Source organism: Pipra filicauda, unplaced genomic scaffold (assembly GCF_003945595.2).
Source record: "Pipra filicauda isolate LSUMZ 115617 unplaced genomic scaffold, ASM394559v2 scaffold212_size3012638_pilon, whole genome shotgun sequence".
NCBI classification, from domain to species: Eukaryota; Metazoa; Chordata; class Aves; order Passeriformes; family Pipridae; genus Pipra; species Pipra filicauda.
This window is the reverse complement of record NW_024104324.1, coordinates 1,181,562-1,194,948: the sequence shown is the minus strand read 5'-3', so window position 1 is coordinate 1,194,948 and position 13,387 is coordinate 1,181,562. Positions and strand designations below refer to the sequence as shown.

The 13,387-nt window shown below is 37.1% G+C and overlaps 1 protein-coding gene across 2 annotated transcripts in view; it reads left to right on the top strand.

Moving 5' to 3' along the window:
- PPP2R5C (protein phosphatase 2 regulatory subunit B'gamma) overlaps positions 1-13,387 on the top strand; it is a 79,808-nt gene that overhangs the window by 40,488 nt on the left and 25,933 nt on the right. For both annotated transcript variants that reach the window (XM_027730843.2, XM_027730844.2), the window contains one exon: positions 9,238-9,437. In XM_027730843.2, coding sequence (XP_027586644.1) covers positions 9,238-9,437 — 200 coding nt within the window. The remainder of the gene's footprint in view (positions 1-9,237; positions 9,438-13,387) is intronic.

The window sequence follows — 13,387 nt, the reverse complement described above, 5'->3', positions numbered from 1 at the left end:
CCAAAATACGCACAGAAAAACCCATACAGGGGATGTAACTTAGAATCTATTAAATCCATTAAGAAATTGCTCTTAACAAAACCACAAAAGTCCTGGCGGTTTCCGGTGATACTTTTGCATATCTTGTAATGACTGCTGGAATTCTTAATGTTGTGTGGTGACTTGGGGTGATTTTAAATGTTCATCAGCCATTCAGGACCTTAGTTTGCACCTCAGCTCAGTGTGATCTGTTTGAGCTCCTCCTATGAATAGACATTTCAAAAGGCCTATTCCCCATCCTATTTCTAATATTGAAAAGAGTGGAGAATTTAGAAAGCGGATTCAAGGTTGCCATCAAGGAAGGAATATGGAAGTTTTTGTTAATTTGAAAATCAGTGTTAGAGTTAGAGAAGCAGGAAAGTGCTCTTAACCCAAGCTCATAACTGCCCAGGGACTGGGCATTTGCTTTAGGTTGCATTGGGGTATGAAACACTTCATTTTGACTGTAGAGAACCAGCAGGGTGGCTTTTCTTCATGCTTTGTAATTTATTGTGTCATCTATTTCTAAACCAACACATGACCCAGCTTGTGATATCTATTAGTGATTATTCTAAGTATCATCATTGAATTCACCTATTTTTTCATGGAGAAAGCAATCCCCAGGTTTAACATATGTACAGGGAGTGAGGAGAGGAGGAAGCAGGCTGCTAGACTCTGGAGAGGGAACCAAGTTATTTTACGTTTTGGCAGTTTGTTGTTCCTTGAATGATATTTACCATGGATGTGTGACAAGGTACCATTGATAAGTTATTCAAACTTGAGAGCAGTATCTGACTAGAATTAGGGGGTGGTGTGTGGAGTTTGGGTGTGTTTATAGCAGATGTTTAGGCTCGATTAGCTGATACTTATTTCATCCAAGTGTCCAAAGTGGCAGAGTTTATTCAGCGGTTCATGTTTTTCTTCAGTTTACTTAATGTAAATCTTCTGAGTTGCACCATGCCCTTCAGTTATGCTACAGAACAAAATTCAAGTCTGGCCTCACCACTGTAGTGGTTCTTTTTTTTCAGAGAGATTGTTGCATGTATTTTAAAACAATTTTAAAGTTTTCAAATGCAGTTGAAGATGTTGCATAACTGTGTTTTTACGCTGTGAGAATGAAGTACACTCTAATGGCTAGGAAATGGAGGATTTTTCTCTCAGTATTTTGTGTTTAAAATGAGTTGTGCTGTCATATTAACTGTATGTATGCTAAAAAGCTCTACTGTGAATTCGTTATGGGTTTGGTTTCTCTTCCCTGTTAAGACACTTTTTTCTTCCATTGTCTATTTGATTATCCTCCCTGTCATTTTTCTCCCTAATTTTCAGGTGGAACTTCCATTTCATTAGCTCAAGCCCATTTCGGCTTGTTTCACATGTCATTTCCTGTATAAGCATTCCTGGTTTTCCTCTTTATGCTTTGAAGTATTTATACAGTTATCACTTTTACTCTTCACTTTCTATTTTTAAACATTTTAATATAGTCTAAAAATCCTTATTTGTCTTAAATATGATTACGAATATATTCTTAAGAGTTTTCTTTAATTTCTTATGGCTTCTAAGAAAATAGTTGACTTCTGATAAAGCTCTTTGTAAAGCAGGAACTTGGTGCAGCATGGTGTTGGTCCACTTTTGAAAAATCATTAGATAATTTGATGCACATATTATTCACTGTTGATCTACTTTTACCATCATTACACTTATGATGTACACCTGGAAAAAAGTTATTGGCAGTAATTTCAGTGCCTCAGGTCGTTTAGTATGTAAAAATTATACCAAATAGTTTAAAATGACAGCAGGCTTTTTTCCTATTTCATTATCAGTCAGTCCTTAAAATCTCCCATCTTAAATCTTTGACAGTTAAATGTCATTACTTAGTTCCTCTGTCCTCAAAACCACTGTGTAATCTTGGAGTTAGGAGATAGCTGCCACCAGCACTGGATTCCCCAAGGACTGGAGCATTCAGAGGGGATTAGTATTGTAAAGCACCTGTTTTGAGCTCCACTCCAGGACTGACAAAACATGTGCTTCTCATTCCTTTCAGGCTCTCTTATTCCCTGGGTTTCTCGCAGTGGTGTCTTTTTTTTTTTCAGTTGCTGTTTAATTAGTCTGATAATGGCTCATTTGATTCTAACAGCCCTTGCCTTTTGGGTTGTTTTCCATTACATGGAAAAAACATTACTTTAGAATTCTCATAATCCAATGAAAAGCTGCTCTTTTGAATGAAAATTTAGCCAAGAGATTTCTTTATGTGGAAACGAGCAATGTTAAATGCTGTGTACCTTAATGAATTCCATGTTGCTCTTGCCTCCCCCCTCCCCACTTCTGTATCATACAATCATATCATGGAATGGGTTGGGTTGGAAGGAACTTTAAATATTATCCAGTTCCAAACCTCCTGCCATGGGTGGGGACACTTTCCACTAGATCAGGTTCCTCAAAGCCCCATCCAACCTGGCCTTGAACATTTCCAGGGATGGAACTTCTCTGGGCAACCAGTTCCAGTGCCTCACCACCCTCACAATAAAGAATTTCTTCCTAATATCTGATCTAAACCTGGCCTCTGACAGTTTAAGGCCCTTATCCTTGTCTTATCCCTACATGCTCTTGTAAGAAGTTCCTCTCCAGCTCTCTTGTAGCACATTTAGGTACTGGAAGATGCTATAAGGTCTCCCCAGGTTCTTGTTTTATCCAGAACAACCCCTGCTCTCTCATCCTGTCTTCATAGATAAGATGTTCCAGCCCTCTAAGCATCTTCATCACCCTTCTCTGGGCTCACTCCAGCAGGTCCACATCCTTCCTGTGTTCGAGACCCCAGATTTGGACACATGATAAGGATTAGTTTTTAAACCTTATTTTTTATCAGTATTTAGGGAAGTAGTTATCATATTTTGGGTGTCAGTCTTTCAGGTGTGTTACCAATTATGAAGCAGCAGCAGTTAGGAACAGTGCAATTTTTCCAAATGCAGGGAAATGAAAAGCAGAGAGGTTTTTTTCAGTTACAAATTTCTGTAGAAATTTCTGTTTCTGAAGAACAGCCAAAAGGTATTTCTGGCAGCAGCAGCTCAGTTCCCTGAATGCAAAGGCAAGGACATTAGCCTGTGATTGTAACTGGTTCTCATTCCCCTCTCTCCTGAATGCCTGGATCGTCTTGGGGCTGCACAAAAGCAGCTGATGCAGACGAGGGTCACACTTTAAAGTTTCAGTTGGATGACCAAGTACTGCTTGAGACTGGGAACTTCCCTCCTGCATCCACCTACCCTTCTAAATGGCCTTGAACAAAAGAGCTTTACTATGATAATAGCTGGTTGGAATAGTGAGTGTTTTCTTGTAAACCTTATGGAAGCTCTAAGTACTTGTAAAATATTTTTGATTACTGGTCAGGAGTTGTTTGGGAATCATGAGGTTGTTGTAGATCAGAATGAGTCTATCTAATCTTCAGTGTCTTGTTTCCAATGGGAAATGTGCTGAGTGTTTAAAAAAAAAAGGCATTGAGAGCTACTCCGTAGGAATGTTAACAGGTATCATACATGGTAATTGGAGAAGGACCTTAAACTTGCAGCTCAATTCTTCCAGAGTAAACCTGCATTCTTTATTGATACTTTACTTCACTAACATGTGCATCCCTTTATCTTCAATAGTGAGCTAAAGAGTGGAAGTCTGTTCCTCTTCCGTGCCACTAAAATTGTTTGTATGTGATGCTCTCTTGAGACTAATACAGGGACTCTTTCCATGAGTGTTCCTGTGGCTTTGGTTGCTGTGGCCATTTCTCTTGTTTTAAGCATTTCTTTTGGCAAAGGAATGTTTCTGCAGGGTCAATAATGTTCCAAATAAAAGAATATAAACAGCAGTATGTTCTATGTATTCACTAGCCCAATGTATCCCTACAACATCTTGCCTGCATTGATTTATCTGCAGCCAAACTCCCACTGCTAGGGTAGCTAGTTATAGTATAAAATGTATTGTATATAATTATAGTACTTTCTTGTATTCCTTGAGTTTATTTTTATGTGCTGCTAGAAGTAATAGCTTTAATTAAACTTATCCGTCCATGAATTAGAAGTTTTCTTTCACGTGCCACCCACTTATTTCCAATATCACACATTAAGGTAGAATACTGTTAACTGGGAGAGTGTCATCTCTAACTAGTATTAATTATTGTCATCGAGATTTCAATAAAATCAGTGAAAACTGTAAAGACTTTGTCAAATAATAGAAATGCAGTGAAAATTATTCCAGAACAGTATTCCATGCTTTGAATCAGAATGGTAATTAAACCATTTCTAAATAAAGTAAATATTTTAAATGAGATTTTTATCAAATGTTAGACCAGCTTTTGTAGTATTTTTCTAGTTTTTTTCTGATTTTTCTCATTTTTAAGGACTTGAGCACTAATTCTGGAAAAAGTGCTAATTCTGGTAAATCTATGTTTTGACAGATAATATTGTTTTTTCTGTACTTCTTAGTTCCTCTGCCTTCATGTCTGGCAATTTCTACTTCTCTTACCCAAGATACTGAGCTCTGTTCTGTGAAAAAATGCTGCCATGGTACTGTCAACTGAAATGTCTTAAGAGAACATTGCAAGATATTGGATTCCCCTTGTTGATGTACAACTATACAGTGCAAATTACAAAGCTTCACTAAAGCTTTAATGCTGGTTTTTTGTCCTTCATTAGGTTTGCAGACACGTTTCGTAAGGTATATTGTCTACTTGCAAGTAAGAGTCATCTTACGTGCTCGGACTCTTGCTCTACACCAGTGTCTTAAGGAAGCAGTTACTTTCAGCATATGATTTTTAGTTAGTCTCTTCTTCTATGACCTTGTTTTTGCACATGCTCCTTCTCCTTTTTGTGGCAGTTTGTGTATTCTTTGACTTAAACTTCTGTGTGTGTTTCTGTGTTAAAAAAATCTAACTGCCCGCTCAAAATGAGAGGAGCTTTATTTACTGTGTGTGCACATAATCTGATTGGTAGCTGTGGGCATTTGATAGTTTTAAAGAAAAAAAAGAGCTCATTTTCTTTCAAGGAAATGGGAACCTGTCAGCCAAGCAAAACTGGTGCCTCTGCCAAGCCTTTATGTGTGAGCAAAAAAGTATTCACTCAACTGAGATGAATTTTCTCTTCTATGTGTGTTTTCTGTAAATTATCAACCATGTCTCTTGTTTTCTGCTTTCAAAATGGTATAACATAGTGAGTTTTAATGACCACAAATTGTGGGTTTTGATAGAAATTATATCAACTGTTCTTTGTGTGAGGAATGACCTAAAACTTGAAATTTCTAGCTTTATTTCAGTTCCAATCTGTACTAAAAAACAGCTGTTTTGTGTGACAGCTCTGGTTCATCTGCCTGTCCTGCTTTGCATTTTGACCTCCATCCAGTAACTGTTAAGTTGCACTGTTATCATAGAAAAATGGCCTTCAATGAAAAAGGTGGAGAGATCAATCACCAGTGCCCAGTGATGTCACAATTACAACACAAAACTAAAAATCTAATTTTTAGATTTGAAGGAACATAAAAAATGTTATTCAGAGAACAGTAAGTCTTTACAGTCCTACGATGCACAAATATTCATGTGTCATAGAATACTAAACATATGTTCAGGCACTTAAAGCCTGAACTTTGGTCTCTTCTCGTTTATTTTTACTTTTCCTACTTTTCTTAAACCAGGCATAATTTATTTTAATATGAAGACAGGGAAAATGATTTGTTAGAATATTAGCAATGCTTTAGTTCTTTAGTTAAGCTGTCCATTACAAAAAAATGGTGCCTTCTCAGAGGGCTGTAGTTTGCTGGTAACTTCTGGGTGCAAAATGATGCCACATCCTGTCTGAGAAGCAAGTGAGGATGAGGACAGTTACCTGAGTGAGTCTGTTTGCAGTGAGGTCATTCACCTTTCACTCGCAGTAGGAATAGCTGAAGGCATACCTGAAGCTTCCAAGGAATTTACTTCCATTCAAAGTTAAGTGTTTAAATTAAAGCTTTTCCAGCCAATCATTTGTGTTCTGCTAAGGCAGTCGGTAGCTGAGTACCTGATCTTTCCCTGACTGTTTCCAACAGCAGTATGGACTGAAAGTGCTGCCTTTCAGAGTGAGACACTGGTCTAGTTAGTCTGTTATAAAAGCACAGCTGGCATCAATGATACAGTGGAAAGTAACTTATTTTATACTCATCAGTATATAGACAAGTTCATGGCAAGACCATAGTCTAAGATGATGTAGAAAATTTTAAACTGAATAGCTATTTCTGTATCAATACTGTGTTAAAACAGAAGGGGTAGAACTTGCATCTCTGTAGATTGTGCAACCTGAAAAAATCTCTGAAAAACCCAAACAAGACAAAAAGCTGATCCCTCAGTCCAGAGACTTATCTTGCCGTTGTAGTACCTCCCTTCTTTCGGTACTTTTTCCAGTGTATATTTCTATCTTAGAAAAAGGAGAGCAGGATAAAAGCTTAGGCATAAAATGTGCCATAATAATATTTGTGTAGATCTGTGTTAGGAATTGCTGGACATTTAGTCCAAGTGTGAGGCTGACCTCTCTTGTGATTCTGAAGAGCTATATTTCTGTTCCAGTAGAAGAGCAGAAATGGTCCTCATTTGAAGTGTGAGTAGTGATAAGGGATAAGTGTTTGGAGTGAATAAAAAGTCTTAAGATTATTCTCATGCTACTGTTTAGAAACAAGTGCTGTGAACATTATGTAAATAGTGGCTAGCAATTGGAGGGGAAGTGGAATATATGGGGATTTGATTTGATTGATTTGATTTGATTTGATTTGATTTGATTTGATTTGATTTGATTGGGGGGGGTGTTTGATTTGCTTGGGTTTGGTTTGGTTGGGTTTGGTTGGTTTTTTTTTTAAACATTGCTCAGTGAATAGCTCTAAATGTCAGTTTTGGTGTAATTTTAAGGAGTAGCTTCTGCATAACTGTGGCCTTCCCATAGTCATTGGGGAATGGAGCACCAGAGTTGCACAAGTATGGAATTTTTTTACCTGATGGCATTCTCTTCAAATATGTCAGTTAACTTAAGCAATTGGAAGTGAGGGGGTTTCGCTTAATTGAAATGGAAGATGATTTGGAAATCACAAAGAACATAACCAGATAGTCCCTGGGACATGGCTGAGGATAAATGGCTTGTCAGGGTGTCCCAGAGTTGCTCTGCAGTTGTGCATACATGTTCTACACAAAAATTGTGGTCTACTCAACTCAGGTTCTTAACCACCTCCTGTTTTCTGTCATGCTGCAATCATCCTTTCAAACCTGAAAAGTGAGGATGATCCTGGTTTCATGGCAAGCAGCAGAAGACACTTGAAAGCTGTGTGTGAACACTCTTAGAGGAGGAGGATGTATCTCACCCATGTAAACAAAACACAGTTCCTTAGAAATACGTGAGGTTTTCAGTCTGTATAAAGATCTCTCGAATGGAATATTGAGAATGACTGAGATATAACGACTTCAGAATAAATGGCAAGGGAGGTCTCTTGCCTTGTTGAGGGTGTTTCTTGACCCTTGTGGCTGTCAGTCTTTAACTTTCATAATTAGTGGTAATTACATCTTTAATGCTTCCTCTCCTTTAAGGTTAGTGTACTGTAAATCACTGTAATTGTATGTCCATTACTTGTATAATTATAGTCTGTATTTAGGCTTTGGATTTTGTGGAGTATACATTCATAGCACAGGTATCCCTGTGTGTAACTGTTGTTACGCTTCAGGTTGAACCACTTTCCATTTTACAGTTAATTGGGAAAAGTTTACCACTCCAACCACTTTGCATGTCTGAGACTTTTTACATTCAGGTCATGAATTTGGCTGGCTTTCAGTATGCAAACTGCTTGATTAAATACTTTTTGTTTTCTCAGGAGAAATTATTCATTACTATAGTTTTTAATCCAAATAAACAAAAGCATGTGTATTCAGATACAACATTTGTGTGTCTTTGTTCACAACACTAGGTAGGAATTCTGGTTTATTTGTCAGAAAATTTTTGCTCTGTTTAGGGACATCTGTCATCTAGCACTTCCTTTCTACTTCTTGACGTCTGCACTGTCCAGGTGTCTTGCTGACACTGAAGTCTGTAACTGATTGTGGTTTCTTTCATGTATGCTACATTTTTATTCTCTATGTTCTCCTGGGCTATTACTATAAGGTTTTTTTTTTACTGGAATTAATCTTCAGAGTAATTCAGTGTGTGTAACTTAAAAAGAAAAGCCAGCTGTTTTAAACCAAATACATCCTCCAGGTTTATTAAAACAAAAACACTTCTGAAAGCAGCTCCTCTTGGGGAGAGAGGAGCTATTCCAGATTTTGTTATCATAAGGAGAGGTTTGTCAGGCACTTAAAAGGAGAGCAACTCGTATTTAACTAAACAACTGGACTGTAGATATGTTGCACATTGAGTTTATTAGATTGTACATATATGTGTTAGATCGTGTGTGCTTGTATTCAGTAATACCACTTGAAATACTTGATGGTAGCTCTTGCTGCTTGTGTAAGAAAATTTTAGCATTTTATGATACTCTAAGGAAAAAGAAAAGTCATCAACTGGAAGAAATGGGAGTAAAGTGCAGAACTATTTACAAAGTCAATCCAGTCCTACTCTTTTGTAACGTGCTGTTACTGTCTTAGCAGTTCATATCTAACAATAAAAAAGTCGTTATGCAGAAACATAAAATGTTCTATGGTGTAAATTTATGCAGACTTTCTGTGTTGTGTTCACATTTCATGTCTTAGTGCTGTAGTCAAGTGACCATGGTAACTGGACACAAATTTTTGCTGCTGTCAAAATGTGGTACTGCTTTCTTTACCACTGGCCAGTTATTACAGAATTTCCTAGATATTGAAAATTTAGGTTCTGATCCTGAAAGCATTTCCTGTGTATAATCTTTAATTTCACATGCATCAGTCATTTTAAAAGCTCATGGGATTACTTAAGCAAAAAACAAAGCACATGCAGGCATTTTTTTCAAGTGTGTATTTTTAACATGCAGTGTCTATTTCTGGCAAGGGCAAGTATTGCATCACTGTTGCAATTTTGTTAAATCATCCTGTCACCTACAGTGTGTTTCACTGGGGTTCGTGGTCTGGACCATTATATTCCTGAAAGTTGTGCAAAGATTTAGAAGGTTTGCTTGTATTCTTAAACACTGCTTTTCAGGAAGTAAAAATGGAGAGTCGAGTGAAATCCACTACAATGTAATTTATAACCAATTATTTTTACTTTTCAGATGTTCCTCCTGCGGATCAAGAAAAGCTCTTTATCCAGAAGTTACGACAATGTTGTGTACTTTTTGACTTTGTTTCTGATCCACTAAGTGACCTAAAGTGGAAGGAAGTAAAACGAGCAGCTTTAAGTGAAATGGTAGAATATATCACACACAATCGCAATGTGATTACAGAACCTATTTACCCTGAAGTAGTACATATGGTAAGTGATTTAACAATGAGAACTTCTTATTTTATAATGCAAGGTTGTTTTCTTCAGCTGTATCAGTTTATCTCAAGAAATTTTATTGAAATCTTCATGAAAGATCAACTGTGTTTGCACATCTGCAAAATAAAAACAGGGCTTTGACATCCCATTGCCAGTGTTGATTCCTGTCTTTGCAAGATAGAGATTGGACACATGTATGAAGCAGAATTAGCTTATGGTTTAAGTTCATAAAAATTAAATCTTGTATTTTAAAAAAAAGATATTGCTTTTCTTCCCCACAAATCTGTTTTAAAATAGAGGTTAATGAAAATGGAGAGGGAAGTTAAATATATCTAGCTATTAAAAAAATGTAGATTGTAAAACTGAATATTTGAAAAAATTGTAAGATTAGGAATAATCTTACACTTACTCTTATGTAATCCTATTTGGAGATTGATTTTTTTTTTCTGTGTTCAGAGATGAAAATGAGTCAGACTTTATTAAATACACGGCAGATGAGGGTTCTGCTGGAACAAGCTGTGTGAACCATTCAGACCTGCATTGTTTCTGCCTTCTCACTATCCAAATCCTAGCCAGCTAGACCTAGTTTATTTTTCTATCATGTGAAAGTCCACCCCAGAGGTGGCCATGAAACTACAGCAGAGTCTTTCAGCTCTTGTTGTGCTGACAAGACACCAGTTGCCTGCAGTAGCAGTTGGACTGAGGTCTTGTAGCTGTTGTCTGCAGTACCCTGAGAACAGAAAGTATCTTTTGAAATTCCTCACTAATAAACCTACAAGAAACTCTTTGCCCTGTGTAACATATTGTTTTTTCCCGAGAATTTAGAGCTTAGGATGACTTTTCAGGGGTTGAGAAAACAGTGCGCCTCTAACATAAATATGAACTTAAACAAATTTAGGTGTCCTCCTGCAAATTAGAGACTTTGAAGCTTCTTCAAAGACTCCAAGGATTTATAGCATGAAAGATCTTGCTTATTCTGAAGATTGTTATCTAAATCAGCCATAAGTGTTTGCTGATACAGAAATTACTTTCATGAGAACTTCTGAGTATATGAGTCTTATGCATAACTCTGGATGCCAGCACCCAAAGCATTGAGGATGGTTAATGAGGAGATGTGGGATCATGGCTTTTCCCAGGTTTTCATAGCTTATTTATATCTAGTTTTTTTATAATTGATTGCTTGTTTTGGAATACTTGACACTGATGAAAGGAGAGATATGAAAGAGAATAAGCTTGCTGAGACTTCATTTAGGTAAAATGGAGGTCATGATGAGTTCTTGAATACCGATGGCAGACATTAGTGTTTGCTCTGAGCAGGAAGTCTTAATGCAGGCACAAGGGATGAAATACAGGCAGTTATCTTCCATCAAACAGTTATGGCCAGAGTGTATTTGGCTGAGGACAATACATACTTCCTTTGCTTACAGATGCAACTAGTGGTAATAAGTCTGCACTTTGGTCAGTTTAATAAATGTTGCAGCAGAATTTGGCTGCTACCTGAGTTGCCAGGGTTTGGCTGGTAGCACACAGCATCTGTTCTTTCAGTGAATTTAAAATGCTTTCTATGTGCAAGGTTCTAAAGAGTGTGGGATGTGCTCACATGGGACTTACACAGTACTGTGAGAGACACTGTCAGTAAAGGCATCTGGACTGGTATTTTCAGACTGGTTAAATTCAGATAGGTGTTTTTTGTTTGTTCATCTGATGCAGCAACTGTATTCTTCCTGCAGTAATATTATCATTACCTTCCTTTCAGGCATGTATGTGTAGACTGAGGTGTACATTTGCTAAGTTCTGGCCATACATTTGGATTGACAGTGTGGATTTTAAGGAAAAATAAACCTAATTTCCTTGTGTGCTTGAAGACTTTTCCAAGAGACATTGAAGTTATGTGCTGCTACTACCACTGAATTATGTTAAGAAGGAATAGCGTTTTTTGTAAAATCATGAGTGATTAAGAAATACTCAGAACTGAGAATGGTTCTCAGTTTGGAAAGTTTGTGGACTTGGTAGTTGGCATAGAAATTGGAACTTCACTGTGCCATTCTGCCAGTCTTCACAATTTGGAGGTTACTTGTTTGTGTCTGTATGTATGTGTACATTCTCTCTATGTATATGTGTGTGTCTAAGTTCTGTTTGGTTTTGTTAACATATTATGTAGGCCAGTCACTTAGGGCAATGAATTGCACAAGTTACCTCTTTAATAGTAATACTTGTATAATAATATGTTTCCTTTCCCAAAGCTTTAAATGTTCTTTCTTTCTTACAAGAGATCTTGTCTTTATAATCTGATTCTCTTTTATTCTTTAGAATTCCTAGTGCTGGTGTCACATCCTTTCACCCACCAGTAAAGTCTTGTCTTTAAGTTATATATTCATTTACTGGCTTAGCTAATAATTTAATATTAAACCTAAGTCTCCTTTACAAAAGTTATGGGAAACTGATTTCTAAAATGGATTTAATGTTACTCTCCAGAATGGATTCAAGAGTGTTTTCCTTTCTTCCTCAAAGAGCCAACTGACATGTCCTTTTCAAGTTCTTTTTATATTTCTAAGCAAAGATGTGATGAGAAAGGAAATGTTTTCATTAACTGTTTTTATAACAAGTTCCATTTCTCAGGTATAATATAAGTACTTCTTCTCAAAACTAAGACATGTAGGCAAATGTCTGATTTTTTGATGAAAAGCATCCATTAAAAGTTCTTATTAGGAAAAGAAGATATGCTTTTTTTTTTAAGTTGGCTTTTGAAGAAAACAGGGCTTTATGAGAATATTCTGTTGTGTACTAGCTTGTCAGAAGCACAGGATATTAGGATATTAGTTTTGTAGAACTTTGTGACAGTTGGTAACTGTGTCGAATACAGACTCAAATTAATGCTGGTTTCCACCTCAGGGCAGGATGGGCAGTATCTGGATCGTTTTAAGAGGGACTGTGAAAGTGAACATCAATACTAATTATTCACTTCCCCATCTAACCAGCCAGAAGGTATTGAGGAGAGCTGGGAGGAGGCTGGGGCAGTACTGGATGTGCAGGTGTTCAGGGTTTTAGTGTTCTGAGAAAGAAGTAGATCAACAGTGTATAAATATGACTTATTTCTAGGCTCCCATAATAATTTCCTTAGTAATGATGAAGATGAGATCCTTCTGGATGTTAACATTTTTGTGAAGCACATATACTAATACTACATTTTTAATATGATATTACGTGTAGGAACAGATCTAATTTTATTCAGCAACTGAATTGGTTTTCACTGCAACTTTTCATGCATTATTAAAACTACCTGCTCAGTTATACCCATGGGAAGTTGATTTATTTCTTTTTTGAGAGGGGTTGCAGGTGTGGTGTTTTGTGTCTCTTACTGTTATCTTTGGTCTAGAAGAACAGCTGTTGCTGTGAACAGAGGTGTGCTGCTTGTTGCTCTATTTAGCTGTTAGGTTGGCTTCAGTCACCTGAGTACAGAAGGCACAGATTTTCAGTTTATACAGCTCTTCATTCCGAGCTGCTCACGTCAGGCTGCTCAGCAGAAAGCGGGGGAAAATGTGTAATGATATGTCTGATGCTTACTTGCTTGAAAATATTCTCTAGTATTTTATGAAATGGGCCACCAGAAAAATAGGGTGCTTGACTACCATTACAGCAAATATCTCTAAAGTGGTAAAAATGCAGGTTGTTTGCTTTTCCTTTTTTTTTTTACTCCCATCCTCCTAAGTTATGTCCTTTGAAGTCAAGTGTTGTCAGTGCTAACAGCACAGAGAGAATTTTGGCTCACTAGGCCAGTTTTCATAAAGACTCAAGCTTCATAAATTTGGAGGGGGGGAGGGAGCTTGTGGGATTTTGTGGGTGGGAGGGGAACTGGGGAGGGGAATGTTTTTAAGTTATGCTGTGTTTATTTATACTTCTCTGGGAAATTTGCCTTAGAGGAAATTGGGTTTTGCAGCTTGTCT